Here is a 19,064-nt window from a genome sequence, read left to right on the forward strand (position 1 = left end):
AGAACTCACCTGAGCCTCCGGACCGGTCCACACCGGTTCCTGTAGGATGGAAACTCAGATCCGATCTCCGGAGCAGCTAAAATCAGAAGTGAAGGATTACTTCATGTTTTTTGTTTGTCTGTAGGATCAAAGGGGGTTTGGTTTCTCGTATCAGAAGAACCTGCTGGAATGAGTTTGGCAGACCTTCGTTAGAAGATAGAAAACAATCCTCAGCTTTAACAGAAAAAGCATCCGCAACCAGACCTGTGGGACCTGAATGTGGCCTTCAGACACGACAGACTTTTACAGGACACGAACATAAAATAAAGCTAAAGGATTCAGATTCTAGCTCACATTTTAAGCTTTCAAAGAGAAGATGGGCGGATGAGTACAGAATTAGATCAGATTTATTTAGTTATTTTTTCTAAATGAGAGAACATGCAAATGCAGCTTTTGACCTCTGTTCGCTCATCTACCTACCCACCTCGAGTCTCCACCCGTCCTGACCTGAGCTGGACCCCGCGGGACGTCCAGCTGCACATGACGGCACCACACAGGAATCCTGGCCTGGCTCCTGTTCACGCCAGTGTCTTGTACTGCTTAATGAGCTGATCTGGAAACAGTTTATGGAGCTGAATTCATTCTGCTCTTTCCTCTGGACCTAAACCTGAACTCACTCAGAACCAAAACCACCAGTACTCCTCTGCAACTGGATCAGAGGAAGCAGAAAGAGTTCCTAGGTGATTCTGATCTTTTTCTCTCTGTTGGTTGGAGAAAGAAAAAGGACTTTCCTCCTCCTCCTCACCTGCTGGTGTACAGGTTTCCATGGCGACGCCCCATACCAAACAAACAGGAGGAGGAGGCCTTCAGAGAAACACTGGGCTCATGTCTCTTCTGGTGATTTCATTCTGAAACACTCAGACGACGCCCGATCATGCGTCACAAACGGCTAACTGACTGCAGGACTGGTTCTTCTGAGCCACAGAATCATCTGCTGAATGTTCTGACCAGAGTTCTGTTTGGAGGCCAGAAATCCTGGATTCATTTATAAATCAGGATCTCAAAGAGGTCACTAAACTCTTCAGATCATGCTGTTGGTTCATTTCTGTGAAGATCCAGCTAGCAGGTCTTCACCAGATGAAGGATGAAGCTTCCCTAAGACTCTGGTCCAGGTTTGAAGTATCTGTTTTTGGTTTATAGACACAACCATCATGTTCTGTGCTTCTGCTGGAGTCTTAAAATAATCTGAACCATCTCTGTAGGTTTTACAACAGAGGCTGGGACACCGGTAAAGAAGACATTAGTAAGGGTTGGAGATGACTAGACTCCATCCACCTCCATATCAGAGACAGTCTGGGATCTGCGCTGGTCCTGTGTAGTCATCAGGTGGGAATGACAGGTAGAGGTGGGTCTCATTAACTGGGCTGGAGAAGCCATGGTGTCCCAGTCCGGTGGCATCTGTGGCAAAGAGAGGAGGTCCCAATGCTGAGCCTTGGGGAACCCCAGTGGTGAGGGTGGTGTGCAGCAGAAGTATGACCAAACCAGGATCTGCTGAATGCTTGACGTGTAAAGTAGGATTCAAACCAGGAGTGTGTGGTCCCTGTCCATGTCTGTGCTAGAGAGGATGGACAACAGGTCACCAGAGATGATTGTGTCAAATGCATTTGAGAGGATAATTAAGAAGGGCCTGTCTTATTTTAATGATTGTGTCACATCAGAACTAGTTTTGGGTTCTAGACTGGAGTTTAGAACTGGATCAGGAGTTCAACCCTTTGTTCCGGGCACCATCTTGACTGTATTGAGCATTGATTGTAAAATAATCTGTGTTTTTTTTTCACCCACAATTAGCTTTAATAAATGGAAGTTGTAAAAAAAACAAGCCAAAATGTTTTGAGTTGAGTCTATTTATTTTAAATTTATTGTCATTAACTAATTAATCCTTGTGATACAGTGAAACTTCACAATGTGTGTGTGTGTGTGTGTGTGTCAGTTTTTAGATTTCTTCACTGACAATGTATTGGCCATTATCTTCTTTCCACTGCTTCTGTTCTGACCCTAGTGTTCCTTTCCAGCGCTCAGTTGTTCTTGAACAGTTTGAACCTGTTTCTGTGCCTCACCCTCTCACTGCCCATTGGACTGCCTACACCTGGTCTACGACTGAGAACCTTATGGGACACCTGTGGCAATCACATCCTCTCCCGGGATCCCACACACACCACTCAGTAGATTTCTTTGTCTAATTTACACACTTTTATTTACACCGTGCTTTTCTGTGTTCTGCTCTGCTCCGCTGCATCCCACAGCTTGCTCCAGCATCCTTCATGTCTGCTCCAAAACTGAAATACCTTTAATATCAGCTCTGCTCAATCTTTAGCTACTTTTAAAACACTGCTGAAGACATAACTTGACAGATTTTTATTAACACTTGATTTGCAAATTTACCTTTTTAATCTATTTTTTTACTCCTTCTTTTTTAATATGTGATGTAAGTTATTGCATGTTTTTATCCGCTTTCTCTGTTTATTAGCCTGTGAGGGCATATGCCGTTGTAAATGTACCATTGAAATACCTTGATTAGCTATTTTCTTTGATGTTTGAAATTACAGAACATTATTTCCAAAATCAATGGGAAAATGTGATATGGGATTTCCCAGTCCTTCTTGTTATTACGAGTAGCAACACGTGATGAAGCTGTTAACATGTGAACTCGTTGATTTAGAATCGGCGCTCCACAGGTCGCCAGCAGTTTCCTGTCACACAACATCTGGACACATCTGGACTTGCTTTGGTTGTTTCAGCTTGTCTGATCTTTATGTTTCTGTGTTCTTCCTTACAGACTGAAGCCATCAGATTCCCTGAATATTTTCCTGATGCTCCGCCGGAGAATAGTTTGACTTCGTGTTTTTTCCAAGGTCGCCCACAAGGTTTGGCCAGGGGTGGCCATGGCCACCCCTAGAAAATTGCGCCCCCCCCCCCCCCCCGAGGAAAACCAGTGTTAACAAATCATATTAATGTTCAGTCTAACCATAGATTGATTTTGTTTATTCAAGACATAATTGTAAAACAAAATAAAATATTACAATTAATGCATTAAGAAATAACCAGGATAAAAAAAGAATCATGTTTCTGCTGCTCACCATTTTAAATAAGTTTTTATCTCCATAGTTTTTTTTAACACAGCAACAGGTGAATTAACAAAAAAAATATGTTTTACAATATTTGGGATAACATTTTAAATAACTGAAATGTATTTTTCTAAAATGTTTGTGTTTGTAAAATTTCAGTTAAATGTTTTGGATACCTACAGTTATTTTAATTAAAACAAATAAAGGTGCAATGCAGCAAATCGCCATACTAAATTCAACCAGAGTTACCACAAGGGCCAATTTGGTGTGCCACCCCAAAAATTTCTTTGGCCCCATCTGGTCACCCCCTATCAAAATTTTCTGGAGGCGCCCCTGGTTTTTTCTCAGACTTTCTGATTTTGAACTAAATCTAATTAATGTAGTTTCTAATTAAATTCCTCTAAATTACATTAATTTGAACTTTAAAGTGACAATAGTCTAAATTAAATCTGTTTTTGTCTCTAATCACTTTCTGAAGCGCGCCTTCATTAGCTCACCGGGCTCGCGCACGAGCCTCGCGGCGCGCGCCAGCAGCAGACACAGCTGAGCTCGTGAGCTGTCCGGACCGTTAGTTCCTCATCTGGCTGGTCGGTATTCGGTTGAACTGCAGCGCTTCTCGGCACTGCTCCGCAGCTGTTTTATCGGTCTGGACCCAATCGGTTCCCCCGGTACCGACACTCTCTCCTTCTCCGAACCGCTGATCGGGCTAACAGCTTTGGACTTTCCCGTTATTAAACCTGACCTGGTGGTTCGAATTATTCTTCCCGGTCCATTATGGGTTGGAGTTTCCCGGTTTTGCTGTCAGTCATCGGTTTCCAGCTGACGGCGGGAGTCCTGGATGGACCGGATGTTCAAGGTAACAGAACCGAGGCAGAGTTTTATTTAATCCAACAGGTGATGAAACTTCCACCAGACTCAGTCTTTCTCTTAAACAGAACCGAACCGTGTCCAGACGGACCAGAGGTCCAGAACTTTCAAGTCTGAAAGAAAAAAAAAACTGGAATCCAGATCAGAATCAGATTACTCCAATTAACCTCCATCTGACAGTATTTAATCAAATAAAAGTAATACAATTCTGACCTTTGACACTCAGGTTTCTGAACCGAACCAGACTGGTACTGGGAGGTGGAGTTGAGTTGTACTGTGATCCGGATCTCCATATCAGAAGTTAGAATTGATTTCTGACCTCCCAGAATTGTGCTGTCAGAACCGTTTCTACATTTCGATGCAGAAAATCTGTCCAGAAGCAGCAGAACTGGTTCTGATTAGAGACAAATGGCGTGTTTTACATCTGAGACCTTCACTTCAATCAGCCGTCTGCGTCTGAAACAGGTCCAAGTTCTGCCTCAGAAACCCGAGGCCATGATCCCAGTCTGCCACTCCAGGCTAATGTTTCAGGAAATGTCTCAGAATACGAGTTTCCTATAGAGAGGGAGGGGGACTCCATGAAGTCTGCAGCTGTTTGGTTCCAGATGTTCTGCCGCACACCACTGGAGGGTTCTCCTGGACCAGTAAAACCTTCAGATCTACAGGAGGATTTTCCACAATCCAACACTGCTTAAACGGTTTGTGGTTCCCTGCAGGACAGATGGGTCCAAGTTCTGCTGCCTTCAGGTTCTGCTGTAATAAACGTGTCAGCTTCAGTGAAGCTCAGATTCTGATCAAGAAGTCAGAAAGCAGCAGGAAGGAGGAGCAGCAGATGAGTCCTGGTGTTAGAGTCCAGCAGGTCTTCTAATAGATTATAATTTTTTGGTTGAGTCAAACGTCTCAGAGACATTTAAACTTCTGTACTCCTCCCAGTGATCGACATGTTGGGTCTTCAGGACTCCAAGCAGACCGTCACAGCGGTGGAGAAGCTGGCTGGTGGTCTGAGCGCTCTCAGTGATGTCTACGTGGTGTCCACGTTCCGGCTGCCGGCGAAGCTGGGCGGGGTTCTGTTCGGCCTCTACAGCAAGCAGGACAACAGGAAGTACCTGGAGGTTGCCGTCATGGGGAAGATCAACAAAGGTTGGTGGAAAGGTTCTGGTCCAAACTTCTTTCACGTCCTCGTAACTTCAGACTCAGCTGGAGAGCTGCAAGTTTCCACAGATCCTGAATGTGTCAGGAGGAATTGCTGGTGGAGTGTTTCCATAAAAACACAAAGTGGGTTTAACTCAGAGGAATCAGCAGAGCGTTTCATGGAAACTCCGTAGGAAAAAGAGACGACTAGTTCCTAAAGGTTCTGGAACGTCAAATGTTCTCATCTGTTTCACGGCCATTTAAAACCCAAACAGTAAAAGGTGGAAGGTTGTGATCGGGTCGGGATGAGGAGGGAGTGTTTGGGTCATGGTTCAGTCTGAACATATTAACATGTCTCTGCTGGACCTTAAGGCCTCATTCAGGGATCTGGTTCTGACTCACTTCTGTTGTTCTGAGACGTTCTTCATGATGGCTGAGTTTAGTCTGCAGCTGTCCCAACAGGATCAGAACCACCACAATCATCAGGCCCCACCGCTTACAAACTGTGACCAGAGTGACCTTTGACCCAGAGAGACCAACTCAGAGTGAAACCTTCCATTCTACTCCTTATTCTTTATATGTTTCTCCTGATGTTCTATGGGTTCTTCTCCACGGTTCTCTTGATGTTTTCTATGCTTTCAAACTGATAATGTATTTTTTTTCTTCTCTGCGTTTTGTTGGTTAGGGTTCTTCATCTCCAGCGGTCCAGTTCTTTAAACTGTTTGGGACCTTTTTTTTCATGTTTGTTCGACTTTCTCCTTTACAAAGCTCTTCTTGTCCTGCAGCTGCTGATGTGGAGCAAAAGCACAACAGAGCGACATCAGTCCATCACGTCCTCCTTAGTCCTCGTTAGTATAGTTGAGAGTACCGCCACCTGTCACGCGGGACACCGATGCTAGCTTTGGGCTGCATGGTGGTGCAGTTGTTAGCAGTGTTGCCTTACAGCAAGAAGGTTGCAGGTACTTCGGTTTTCCCACTGATCACAACATGCCCTATAGGTTAAAAATTGTACGTCGCTTTGGATTAAAGCGTCTGCCAAACAAATAAACATAAACTGCATAATTAACACCAGTAAAATAAAGTAATGAATTACTTGTACTCCATTGCTGTAATTTAGTACTTTATTATACTTATGTGGACCTCAAGGGTAAACCATCAACCCCGCTCAATGGTCAACTTTCCTGGCAGAGTCACCCATGAGGACAGTGGGAGGGTTAAAGTAATTTTTCTAGATCTTTGCTGTTGTTTTTTTGTTCTTGTGAAGTGCCTCTTGATCTTGAGAGGCGCTATATAAAAGATTGTTACTTCTTCTTTTGTTTTCTTGTTTTTCAATTATTGTAGCTACTTTGTTACAGTTTAGATTTAATTTGTTAATGACTAAAACAACTGTAAATGTAAACATTTAAACTAAAATCAGAGGCAAGTAATCTAGAATCTCCATGAAAGAGTTCCTTCAGTCACGTGTAGGAGCTTTCCTTGCATTAGCTTTACCCGCTCAGCGTGCCTCTTCTGGTGTCACAGCTCCCTGTGACCACCAGCAGGCAAGGAGGTTGAAGTGTTTTACCAAAAAAAAAAAATAAAATGATGGTAGCAGGGTGATTCAAACCAGCAACCCACCAATTATATCAGGGCCAACAAGGATTTCTGATTCTTGCACAGCTCTGACCTGCTGATAGTTTATTTCAAATAATTATATATATATTATATATATATATATATATATATATATATATATATATATAGATAGATAGATAGATAGATAGATAGATAGATAGATAGATAGATAGATAGATAGATAGATAGATAGATAGATAGATAGATAGATAGATAGATAGATAGATATACTTAGACAAACTTTTTCTGATTACATTTTTTCTTGAAATGAGTTGTGGTGAAAATACAGGAACCCTTCAAAACTGTCTTAATTTTAGAATCTATAGCTGGAGAAAAATCCTCCATCTTGTCCTTTGGATCAGAGAGAAAACCTTATTTTGACTTGAGTAAAATCTCAGTAACTACTTTTACTCGAGTACATTATTTTTGTACCTTTTATACCTCTAATACAAGATTTGGTGCAATATTCTGAAAATGTATTAAGAGTTTAATAGATGCCCAAACTGTTCCTCCTCCTCCTCAGTTCTGGTCCGGTATGTTAAAGCTGACGGGAAGGTGCACACAGTGAACCTGCAGAACTCCAACCTGGCTGATGGCCGGACTCACTCCATCATTGTTAGACTTGGCGGACTTCAGCGCAACAACATGCAGGTGGAGCTCTACGTTGACTGCCGATTGGCCGACTCCAGTCAGGGCTTGCCGCCATTGGTTCCTTTGCCCAGAGAGGCAGAGATGGTGGAGATCAGACATGGGCAGAAGTCCTACGCTCGACTCCAGGTCAGAGAGAAAAAATCTGCATCTGAAACTTCCAGTTAGGCTCTATTAAAACAAGTCAGTTTTAATATGTTCCAGGTGTGAAACAGGAAACAGATTTGTTTTCATTCTAAAGGATTTGGACTTGATTTAAAACAAGAGGAGCTAGCAGTAGAATAAAGACCAGAAGGTCATTTCAATCATTCTGAAGAGGTTGGGAACATGACTAATGTTCTTTGGATTTGGTTGAAGCCTCAGAGTGGTGAAAGCTGATCTTAAAATCACTGAAAACTAAATCTCATCTATCTTGGGATTTACGTCAGACGCACCAATTACAGAAAAGACTGGAACATCAAACTTCCCACTGACTCTGTGGAAATACTCTAAAGCATTTTGATACGTCAGCAATTCTAACAGATAAAGAGACACATTTTCTCCATCAGCATCTCTGAATCTTCATGTTTAAACTCATACCTGAAAATTATGTCCTTGTGAATTAAACTTTCAAAAAGTTTCAAAGTGAAACTGATTTACGACAAATAAAAGAACAAGTGAGCTAATCTCTTTATAAATGATTTAGTTGTTTCTGACAGCTGACACTTAATGAAGTTTATTTGTTATAAATCTTAATGTTTTTACTTAAACTATAGGCTAATTTAATTGTTTGATAAAAAACGAAACGATTGACTTCCTCTTCAGATTTTATCCTTGAGACAGCGACAGAGTCACCATCACCGCTAAGGGAAGTTCTATGTCAGGAACAAACCTCTTATTTTGAAAATCCTCTGATGCCATTAAATCCTTTGATTTCAGGAAGTCCTTGAAACAGCTCCTAGGCTCTGATTATGAATTAAGGGATATCAGAGGATAATTTATAGGAATCCAAGTGTCTCTGACTGAAAGATGTTCTGGTGTTCATTTGGACCCATCTGTCTCTTTCTATTCATGTCGTCCCCCCAGGGGGCAGTGGAGTCCCTCCGCCTGGCTCTAGGGGGCAGTGTCGCTAAAGCAGGAGCTCTGACTGACTGTCCCTTCCAAGGAGATGCATCATCCTACAGCTCAGGTGAGTTCACCTGGACCGTCCCCGCTGACCCGTTAGAATCAGATCAGTCCTGAGTGACGTAAACAACATCAACATGTTTGTTTGTTTGTTTGTTTTAGTGAACGCTGAGGTCCACTCCATCTTGGGTGAGATTTCCTTGAAGGTCTAGTGATCTCAGCTGTCCTGCTTTCTGATGTCTGACTGGACGTCATGCTTGTTTGATCTGTTGTCAGGTGAACACACTAAGGCTCTGATTGGTCAGTTAATCATCTTCAACCAGATCCTGGGAGAGCTGCGGCAGGACATCAGAGAACAGGTGAGACAAGAGGACATGTTATAGAGGACATCAGAGAAAAGGTGAGACGACAGGACATCAGAGAACAGGGGAGACAACAGGACATGCTAGACAGGACATCAGAGAACAGGTGAGACATAGGGCTCAGTGGACTGATGTCAGCTGATCACTGTCTCTGTGTGGGTGTCTTCAGGTGAAGGAGATGTCTCTGATAAGGAACACCATCCTGGAGTGTCAGGTTTGTGGTGAGTCAGCAGAACTGTCTTCACCTGTTGGGTCATATCTGAGGACCTGATTGAAGCTGACCTCTGTGTCTTCAGGTTTCCACGAGCCCCGGTCCCGCTGCTCCCCTAACCCCTGCTACAAAGGTGTGTCCTGCATGGACAGTCTACAGTACCCTGGATACACCTGTGGTCCATGTCCACCTGGAACCACCGGGAATGGGACACATTGCATGGACATCAACGAGGTGACAACACACACCTCTCACACACGTGAATACACACGATGGTCATGTGACCTCTGTCTCCTCCCCAGTGTGACCTCCAGCCCTGTTATTTACCTGAAGCCTGCATGAACACTGAGGGGGGCTTCAGCTGTAAGCCATGTCCTCCAGGCCTGTGGGGGGTGCCGCTGTCTGGGACTGGACTGAACTTTGCCAAGACCAACAGACAGGTCAGACTCTCCAGGTCGCTCTGGTCTGATGTCTGGAGAACAAAAACAGGGTCAGAGCTTAGCTTTAGTTCAGATTTATGTTTTTACTGATCTTTGCATGGGATCAGGTCTTCGTCTGTAGTGGTTCAAGTTTCAACCGACCCATTTTTGTCTGAGACTATTTTCTTCTCGCTGACGGTCTCTCTCTCTCTCTCTCTCTCTCTCTCTCTCTCTCTCTCTCTATCTATACACACAGACACACACACATATATATGTGTATATATATATATATATATATATATATATATATATATATATATATATATATATATATAAACTCTGGTCTTATTTCTCTCTGCGGAGGCTTTTCTCTTGTTATCATAGACTTCAAAGACACTTTTTTTTTTGCGAGTCTCAGCCATTTTCAAAAGAACCCGGTGAGAACGGCGAGGAATGGAGGCGTATCGCTCGACACGTAAACAGAATGCACAGGAAGTGAAAACTGACCCAGGAACGAGCATGTACGACTATGGCGTTCTCTCATGTGATCTAGATCTGCTGCACAGTTCGGAGCTGTGAGAGGACTTGTGTTCAGAAATAAACTGAACTGAGTTGATATTTTAAATTGTGTGTGTGTGTGTGTGTGTGTGTGTGTGTGTGTGTGTGTGTGTGTGTGTGTGTGTGTGTGTGTGTGTGTGTGTGTGTGTGTGTGTTTGTTGCAGGAGTGTGTGGATATCGACGAGTGCCTCGATCTCCCTGATGCCTGCGTAGCAAACTCAGTGTGCATCAACACCGTGGTGAGTCTTTGGCATCGCTCCTTAACTCCCAAACGTTCTGTAGGAAACATCTGGGCTGTTAGAGCAAAACAGAAATGTGTGGTTCTCATTTGTTTTCATGAAAATCCATTAGATGGCACTTCTAATGTAGGATTAAGTGAAAAACACCTGCCGTGACTGACGTCTTCTATTCTCCATCTCTGCTGCCAGACTTTCCTGTAATCCTTCTAAGTGGTTCAAGAACATTTTTAGAAATATTTATTTCCTTCTGAATCTTTAAGGTGGGAAAGGCTCTTAACTGAAGGGATGAGTCAGAGTCAGAGTGACAGAGCAGAACCAGTATGGGTTCATTTTATTCTGACATAACTGGGATCTGACCTGGAATCAGTGGTGGTGGTGGAGCAGCTGCCCCTGGTGGACATGAAGCTATAGCAGCTTTGATATTTTCTGTCTCAGGGTTCTTATAAGTGTGGAGGCTGTAAACCTGGTTTCCTTGGCAACCAAACATCAGGCTGCTTCCCCAGAAAGTCGTGTGCTGCGTTGACCTTTAACCCCTGTGACAGTAACGCCCACTGCACCATGGAGAGAAACGGAGAGGTGGCCTGCAGGGTGAGTGTCTCCTTTTCTTTTTTATTATACTCAATAAGGAAATGAAAGTTTGTCTCTGTTTAAATGAAACAAAAAGTCTGATAATCGTCTCAGTGAAGATTCCAGACTGAACACTACTTGACCTTCTGACATTTATTCAACACAGAAACGTTGCTTCAGTCAGATTTTTCTACCTGGAACTGTGTGAGAAAAAAAACTGTTGAAGCTTTAATAGAGTCAAACCCAAACTCTGACCTCATCAGCTGCTCTGGAGCATCTGTTACCATGGTGATCAACATGGCTAAAACAGAACCACATGATATCAAAACGTCAACATAACAGGGAATCAGGCCCCACAAACCAGGTTTATTATTATACTGTTGGAAATATCACACAGGTTATAAATAACACAAACCCTTCTATAATATAAGCACACAATTATATCGCTTAGTGTCTGTTAAAGTGTATAGAAATGTCCACTTCCTGTTAAGATGGAGGCTTTGGTGGGCTTAGCTGATGTAATGATGCTTTGAGTGTGTTTCCAGTGCAACGTGGGCTGGGCCGGGAATGGACACACCTGTGGGGTGGACACGGACATCGACGGTTATCCGGATCGATCCCTGCCTTGCATGGACAATGACAAACACTGCAAACAGGTGAGAGACGCTGTAGCTGGAGCGCCGTCCTCTCGTCCTGGTGGAGTGCTCACAGTTGTGTTTGTTTTCCATCAGGACAACTGTGTGGTGACTCCAAACTCCGGTCAGGAGGATGCTGATAATGACGGGGTCGGAGACCAGTGTGATGAGGATGCAGATGGAGACGGCATTAAAAACGTGGAGGTTAGAAGTCCAATCTAATCTGATGAATGTTGACTCAGCATTCCAGCTGGTTTTTTTTTTGTTGTTTTTTTTTTAACCTCTTTCTCTTTCATTAAAGTTTCATCTGAAGTGTCCTCTGGTGTCCCAGATGTCATGTGATGATGTGATGTCTCTTTCAGGATAACTGCCGTCTGACTCCTAACAAAGACCAGCAGAACTCGGACAGCGACTCGTTTGGAGACTCGTGTGATAACTGCCCCACCGTCCCCAACAGCGATCAGAAGGACACGGACAACAATGGACAGGGAGACGCCTGCGACCAGGACATCGACGGGGATGGTGAGAGGCATCAGAGATTTAAAATGCAGATGTATTTACATCCTTCATTCATGTGAAAGAAATTCACACAGAGATCAGGAATTCTTCTCCAGAGGGACTAATCCCAACCTCTGAATACTGAAGGCCATAATACCACAGAAATCGCAGTGTTTTGTGTTGCCTCCTGCTGTGAGAGAGGATAAACTACAGAAAACTAGTTGTCAGCACATTAAAGTAACACTAAGCAGCTTCCTGCTTCTTGTCCCTACTAGTTGAAAGTGGAATTACAATTGTCATAAACAACCCTGCTGTAGCTAGTGCTAATAATGAGCTAACACTAACATGAGCCAAGTGTAGCGTTATGGATTTATGCTCTTTTATGAAAGAGTAACCATGCTACGTATTAATTCGGAATATTAATTTTAATAAATCAATAACCAAATTTTATATTGTTCAGAAGACTCAAAGGTTGTTTTCATCCATAAACTGCCGATAATATCTGAGTGTCTGTGTTTCAGTTCAATGAGGAAACCAGTTTGACGTTTAAAAGTTTTAATTCTTCAAATTAAACTAATGATTTTGAAATTGACAAACAGGAAATACAATCAACATTAGTAACTTTGTGGGACAATCTTTTAACAGTTTATATGCTGTTCTTGCTCAAATAGACCTTCTGGTGAATTTATGAAGATTGAGAATGTTGTGACATGAATGCGTGTGTGAGTCTGATTTTGCTTCAGGAAGAACAGGTGTCTGAGTGAAGTGATGGTTTGGATAAACTTAGGTCTTATCAGAGAACTGCATCAAACGCTAAAACCGTGCTCTGTCTCACCGAACTCTTGTGGACCCTCTTTCGGATCCGGGCCGTGGAGGATGTTGTGGTTCATCCAGATGACACCGGCGGCTGACAGGAGACATAGGTGTCGAACGGAACCGGTCCAGAGTTGCCCTCGGTACACGTGGATGGTAGAGCGTTTTATCGATGCGCTTTCTTAAGTTAATTCACTCAGAAAATCAAAAGACTCGGTAATGAGTCTTCGTTAGAAGTCGCGATTCAGCTATTCTGCCTGGCTTGGCAGAAACAGCGTGAAAGGGGGGAAGAACGAGCCAACAGGCTCTGCCCCCCCTTTTGTTTTCAGGTCTGTTCTCTCTCGTTGTCCAACACGAACTGAATCAAAAGACTGAAAACTTACCAAAAACTCTCTCTTCTCAAAGCAAAAACATGTGCGTCATCAAATGTGTCTGGATTTTACTGTGGGAAGGTGTGTGTGAATGTTTGTGTGCTTGAGTGTGAAGGTCAGTACCAAACATTCAACATTATCTACTTAAGTGTGGATTCATTAATCCATTATAATTACCCCAAAGCATAAGAACCATTCATTTGATTAAACACATTTATAATGAGCAAAATGATAATGGTTATTTTAACATTAAAATCAAGAAAAAGAAGTTTAAACTTTATGTTTTGACTTGGTCTGGGTACAACTCATGTAAACACATCTTCTGGTAGACTGCAGGTGGTTGATGTTATGGTTTCCTCCCAGACTCGCTGGCGTTCAGGTCTTAATCTGTGGGTGAAAGTTCTCAGCGACCCAGCTTTGACACAGCTGAGTCCAACACCACCTTTGTGATAGAAAACCCATATTTCCTCACGTTACACAAGTCTTATTAAATAAGCAACACATTAAAAAGATCCACACTGGTGGGCAAAAAATATTATTACTTAAAAGTCCAGTAGCAACAAAGCCAGGCCATCATCAGCCCGTGATTTCATCGCCTCCTTCAGCTTCCTCAAAATAGTGTAGGCTGTGCTGATGTTCAGGTTTTAGATATTTGTTTCACCTCCAAAGACATATGTCTCTGACTTTTACTTCCAGGCTCCATCATGATACCACCAAACTTCTTTTTTCTTCTTCTTGTGTTTTATAATGACGGTCGGCGAACTGAAAAAGCTAACTGCTAGCCGTTTATTAGCTACCAGCACAGCAAATAGCTAACAGCCATACAGCAGGTAAAGATGGCCCCCTATAGGTCACCTACATTCTCCACAAAACTGTTAAGTGCAGTATCTGGCCAGTAGAGGGCAGCAGAGTGGTGTCACATATGAAACTGGTCACATTTCTAACTCAACATTCACTGAGATGACTGTTACAGTTTTACCTTAATATTTAAAAACTATTTAGTGTTGCTTTAAAACTTTAAAGTATTATTTTATTCTAATACAGAAGCTGCCGCATCAATAAATTATCCTGTGTTACAAGTGAAACTCAGTTTTGTTTTGCTGTAGCTTTTGCTTTGTAATAAAAATATAACTTTATTTTTGTAAAAGGTTTTTTCAGAAGCTAAAAACATTAAAATTTAAAGCAGAAAATGTTCAGTGGTGTGTGTGTGTGTGTGTGTGTGTGTGTGTGTGTGTGTGTGTGTGTGTGTGTGTGTGTGTGTGTGTGTGTGTGCGTGTGCGTGTGTGTGTGTGTGTGTGTGTGCGTGTGTGTGTGTGTGTGTGTGTTTGTGTGTGTGTGTGTGTGTGTGTGTTTAGGCATTCCCAATGTTCTGGATAACTGTCCCAGGGTACCAAACCCAATGCAGACAGATCGAGACCGAGACGGAGTCGGAGACGCCTGTGACAGCTGTCCTGAACTCAGTAACCCCATGCAGGTACGAACAGGGAATCATCCATCTCGTGGATTCAGTTCAGTTTGTTTCTTTACCTTCACCTCACAACAAAACATGTCTTTAAGCTCCACAGGAAAAACAAGTCTCGATCAGAACCGGTCTAGGCTCAAACCGACTGGAACAAAATCAGATTCAGCAGACTGTGAAACACAAAATTAGCCAAAGGGAGTTGCTTTAGTGAAAGTGGAAAGAAAACTCCATGTGAAGTGCAGGATTTCTTCTTTAACCACGCCTGTGTTTCTCTCAGACGGACGTTGACAACGACCTGGTGGGAGACGTCTGTGACACCAACATGGACACGTATGTCTGAAACTCACTCAAACACACACACACACACACACACACACTGGGGCCTCCTGCTGAAAGGAGATGCCACAACTGCATCAGAGTCAGTCATCAAGTTTTGGAGTTTTGTCAAATTACATCAGAGTTAAAAAGTCACATTAAACCTCTGCAGGGACGGAGACGGACTCCAGGACACCAGAGACAACTGTCCTGACATCCCCAACAGCTCGCAGCTAGACTCAGACAACGATGGCCTCGGGGACGACTGCGACCACGATGACGACAATGACGGCGTCCTTGATGACTTTGATAACTGCAGACTCATCATCAACCCGAACCAGAAGGACTCAGACGGTAATCATTCAGGCTATCTTAAACCCGACAGGTGAACCAGGGTTCCAGATTAAAGCAACATAAATCTGATCCCAGACCAGCTAAACCAGATCATCAGCAAATAGGAAGTCTGTGATTCTCTGCTGGACTCAACCTGTCTCTGTCTTCAGCTAACGGTGTCGGAGACGTTTGTGAGAACGACTTCGATAACGACGCCGTGATGGATCTGATCGACGTGTGTCCGGAGAGCGCTGAGGTCACGCTGACGGACTTCAGAGCCTATCAGACGGTAATCCTGGACCCCGAGGGCGACGCCCAGATCGACCCCAACTGGGTGGTGCTTAATCAGGTGAAACTTGCTGCTTTCTCTAATTCCTTCACAACTTCCACTCAAAGATGCTGATGCGTTATTTCTCATATCTCATCACGCTGAAGAATCATTAACTAATAGAAGGATTTTGTTTTTTACTGATCACATTCCAGGGCATGGAGATCATCCAGACAATGAACAGTGATCCCGGTTTAGCCGTTGGTATGTAATTTTCCTTATTCTGTGTTAAACACCAGAGCTCTGGTTCTGATACAACTCCATGTGTCTGCAGGCTACACAGCGTTTAACGGCGTGGATTTCGAGGGAACGTTCCACGTCAACACAGTGACGGACGACGACTACGCCGGCTTTATCTTCGGCTACCAGGATTCCTCCAGCTTCTACGTGGTGATGTGGAAACAGACGGAGCAGGCATACTGGCAGTCCATCCCATTCAGAGCCACGGCCCAGCCCGCCCTGCAGCTCAAGGTTCTCTCTCCTGGTTCTGATCCTTCTCCAGTCTGACTTCCTGTTAGGGTTGCAGCTGCAGCACCATCAGATGAATCTGTCCATCATGTGGGAACAGCATTAGAGTGTGGGATTGTAGATAAATGTCCTGGACCTTCAGAACTCTAATTCTCTGGGTTCGGTATCCTCCTGAGTTGAACAGGAAATAAGTAAAGTGTTGAAGCTGAATCATCATCGTTTTTGTTTGTTTGTCCTGCAGGCGGTGAAGTCCAGAACCGGGCCCGGCGAATTTCTGAGGAACGCCCTGTGGCACACTGGAGACACACCTGGAGAGGTGAAGCTGCTCTGGAAGGACCCTCGAAATATTGGCTGGAAGGACAAAACCTCGTATCGCTGGCAGCTCAGCCATCGGCCACAGGTGGGATACATCAGGTACGACCAGAACCAGAACCAGACCAGAACTAGAGAACAGGTGGGTCGCACGCAAACAAGATCTTCAGGTTGGATCCCGTCCACACTTGCAGTTTGCTCCTCACGATCTCTGATGAACCGAGCTTCAATGTGACGTTTTTAACCTGAATGATTGTTGTTCCTCAGTAGAACTATGTCTGCACCCTCAACCGCTGGGAATTCTGGGAAGTTTGTTACAGGTTTTGTTGTGTGACTGAAAGAATTACCTCTTTATCAAAGGAACTGAAGTAAAGTCACTAGGCTTTATGGGTATTGTAGGTCTTTAAACTGAGGTTTTAATCCCAAACCAACTTAATTTTAGTGATTTCATTCTGGAAACAGTATCTAAACTTTATTAATATAGTCACGTGTGAACAAAAACAAACAAATCTTTTTTTTTTCATGTGAGTGGCTTTTAGTTAACGGTCCTCCTCTCTCTTCACTCATTTGCTGGGGAGGTTCATTCATCAGCTGGAAGATGTCAGAATAAAAAACAAGCTGTTAGATTTCCAAAAGATCAGAGAGGTTCTGGTCAGGCTTCGGATGGATGGATTATCACCCCCTACTGGCCCAGCTTGGGATTTACAGCACATTCATCAAACGACCCCATAATGGAGGCCCGTGTGCCCCCAACTTAACTTTAATGGCCATAATTGGTTTGATTGTTCCACAAAGACTGATACGTCCTGGACCCCCCCCCCCCCCCACACACACACACACACACACACACACACCTGCCCTCTGGTTAGGAGATGACACGAATCCTGTTAACTTTGTTTATGTATTCCACTTCAAGGTTGTGGATGAATGAGTTCTGCACCAACATCACTGGATGAGTGCAGAACCAAACCTGGACCTGCAGGAGGATCCTGCTAAAACCAGATCCACTGTTAAACATGACAGCAGCTAATACTTTACGTCATTACAGCTCAGCTGTTTTTGACCTTTTAACACAGTTAGGTAAACTATCTGATGCTGTTTTAATAAAACTATTCAATCAGCAGAACTCCCTCTGCAGCTCTATGTAAAATAAATACGTATATAGAACGTAAGACTCTGTAAGGGTCTGCAGGTCCCAGCTAAACTCTGTTGGACCCTGTAGGACGTTGTTGGACCCTGTAGGACTTTTTAGGACTCTGCTGAACCCTGTAGGACTATTGGACCCTGTAGGACTAAGTTGGACCCTATAGGACCCTGTAGTTCTGTACCAGTGATCTAGTTCTGCGGGTCTTCGATGTCCCCACTCAGCCTGCAGATGTCTCTTCTGGTCCTCTGAGGTCCGTTATTCTTCCTTTTCTTTTGACTGCATTCTTTCCTCTCCAGAACTCTTTTGTGGTCCCGGGGCCCACCGGGTCTCCATTGTTCTGGTCTCCATGGCAACCAAAGCCCCAGCAACAAGTGGCCTGGGCAGCCGTTGAAATGCAGATCAGACACAAATACCTGTTGCGGACTAGGAACTCGAGTCAGAATCAGGACTCTTGTGAGCTGGCTTCTGTTAATTACTGCAGCCTAAATGCAGCAGAACCGTTTGGATCAGCTGCTGCTCATCCACAAGGTGGTTCTGAAGGTTCTAGATGGAACAGAGTTCAAAAAGCAGAACATATTCAGTCAGTCGGTAGGAGGTCTGAGAATCCTGATGTTTCAGGAGGAGTTTCTGATTAGTATGAGCTTGTGAACAGAATAATTTAGATTTGTTTACTGGTTTTTCAGCTGTAGGTCGTGTTTTATTCAGTAGAACCGGTTCTGGTTCCTCCCACCATGTGCTTCCAGTCTCTTCCAGCATTGTTTTGTTTTCTGCCTCTGAGTTTTTTGCTGTTCAGTTTTGGTTTAGTTAATTTATCGATTTTGTTCATCAGGGTGAAGCTGTTTGAGGGGATGGACCTGGTGGCCGACTCTGACGTTGTCATCGACACCACGATGAGAGGAGGAAGGCTCGGAGTCTTCTGCTTCTCTCAGGAGAACATCATCTGGTCAAACCTAGGCTACAGGTGTAACGGTACGACACATACACAAACACACACACACATTTGGTGATTTAATTCTGATTCTTTTTCTGTATGTTTGAAATTTTTTGATTGAACTGATTTTATTTCAGACACGGTGCCTGAAGACTTTAAGTCTCATCGTAAACAAGTGGTGATGCACATTCAGGTCTGAGAGCTGCAGATGGACTCTTCAACACACACACACACACACACACACACACACACACACACACACACGCACGCACGCACACACACACACACACACACACACACACACACACACACACACACACACACACACACACACACACACACACACACACACACACACACACACACACACACACACACACACACATCTGCACTTGCCCACGCACACAAAAACATGCGTGCATGCACACACGTCCCTGAACTACTACAAAGGTTCTATAAACTTTTACTGTGTACAAGTGTGTGTGTGTGCAAGTATGTGTGTGTGTGTGTGTGTGTGTGTGTGAGAGAGAGAGAGAGAGAGAGAGAGAGAGAGAGAGAGAGAGAGAGAGAGAGAGAGAGAGAGAGAGAGAGAGAGAGAGAGAGAGAGAGAGTGTGTGTGTGTGTGTG

At 43.7% G+C, this 19,064-nt stretch overlaps 1 protein-coding gene across 2 annotated transcripts; it reads left to right on the plus strand.

Moving 5' to 3' along the window:
- Window positions 1-3,680: 3,680 nt before the first annotated feature.
- Window positions 3,681-18,742, plus strand: thbs3a (thrombospondin 3a). Of its 2 annotated transcripts, XM_015949644.3 has the most exons (23): window positions 3,681-3,960; window positions 4,905-5,111; window positions 7,240-7,493; window positions 8,430-8,532; window positions 8,631-8,657; window positions 8,745-8,827; window positions 9,000-9,051; window positions 9,127-9,275; window positions 9,344-9,481; window positions 10,183-10,257; window positions 10,693-10,845; window positions 11,370-11,480; window positions 11,556-11,663; window positions 11,822-11,981; window positions 14,497-14,615; window positions 14,881-14,933; window positions 15,091-15,272; window positions 15,422-15,600; window positions 15,735-15,783; window positions 15,854-16,050; window positions 16,289-16,461; window positions 18,336-18,475; window positions 18,575-18,741. In XM_015949644.3, exons 1-23 carry the CDS (start codon window positions 3,879-3,881, stop codon window positions 18,634-18,636), a joined length of 2,856 nt encoding a protein of 951 aa, XP_015805130.3. In that variant the 5' UTR covers window positions 3,681-3,878; the 3' UTR covers window positions 18,637-18,741. The 2 variants fall into 2 exon arrangements, with proteins under 2 accessions (XP_015805130.3, XP_054596792.2); XM_054740817.2 differs by having other exon boundaries at window positions 11,370-11,663; window positions 18,575-18,742.
- Window positions 18,743-19,064: the final 322 nt, after the last annotated feature.

This window comes from Nothobranchius furzeri, chromosome 5 (assembly GCF_043380555.1).
Source record: "Nothobranchius furzeri strain GRZ-AD chromosome 5, NfurGRZ-RIMD1, whole genome shotgun sequence".
NCBI lineage: Eukaryota > Metazoa > Chordata > Actinopteri > Cyprinodontiformes > Nothobranchiidae > Nothobranchius > Nothobranchius furzeri.

What these genes read in the sequence shown, in the direction of transcription:
- thbs3a (XM_054740817.2), top strand. Translation starts at nt 3,879, where the DNA reads ATGGGTTGGAGTTTCCCGGTTTTGCTGTCAGTCATCGGTTTCCAGCTG. An exon ending in ACTGGGTGGTGCTTAATCAG is followed by an intron (nt 15,601 to 15,734) that starts GTGAAACTTGCT and finishes ATCACATTCCAG; the next exon opens with GGCATGGAGATCATCCAGAC. An exon ending in TGATCCCGGTTTAGCCGTTG is followed by an intron (nt 15,784 to 15,853) that starts GTATGTAATTTT and finishes ATGTGTCTGCAG; the next exon opens with GCTACACAGCGTTTAACGGC.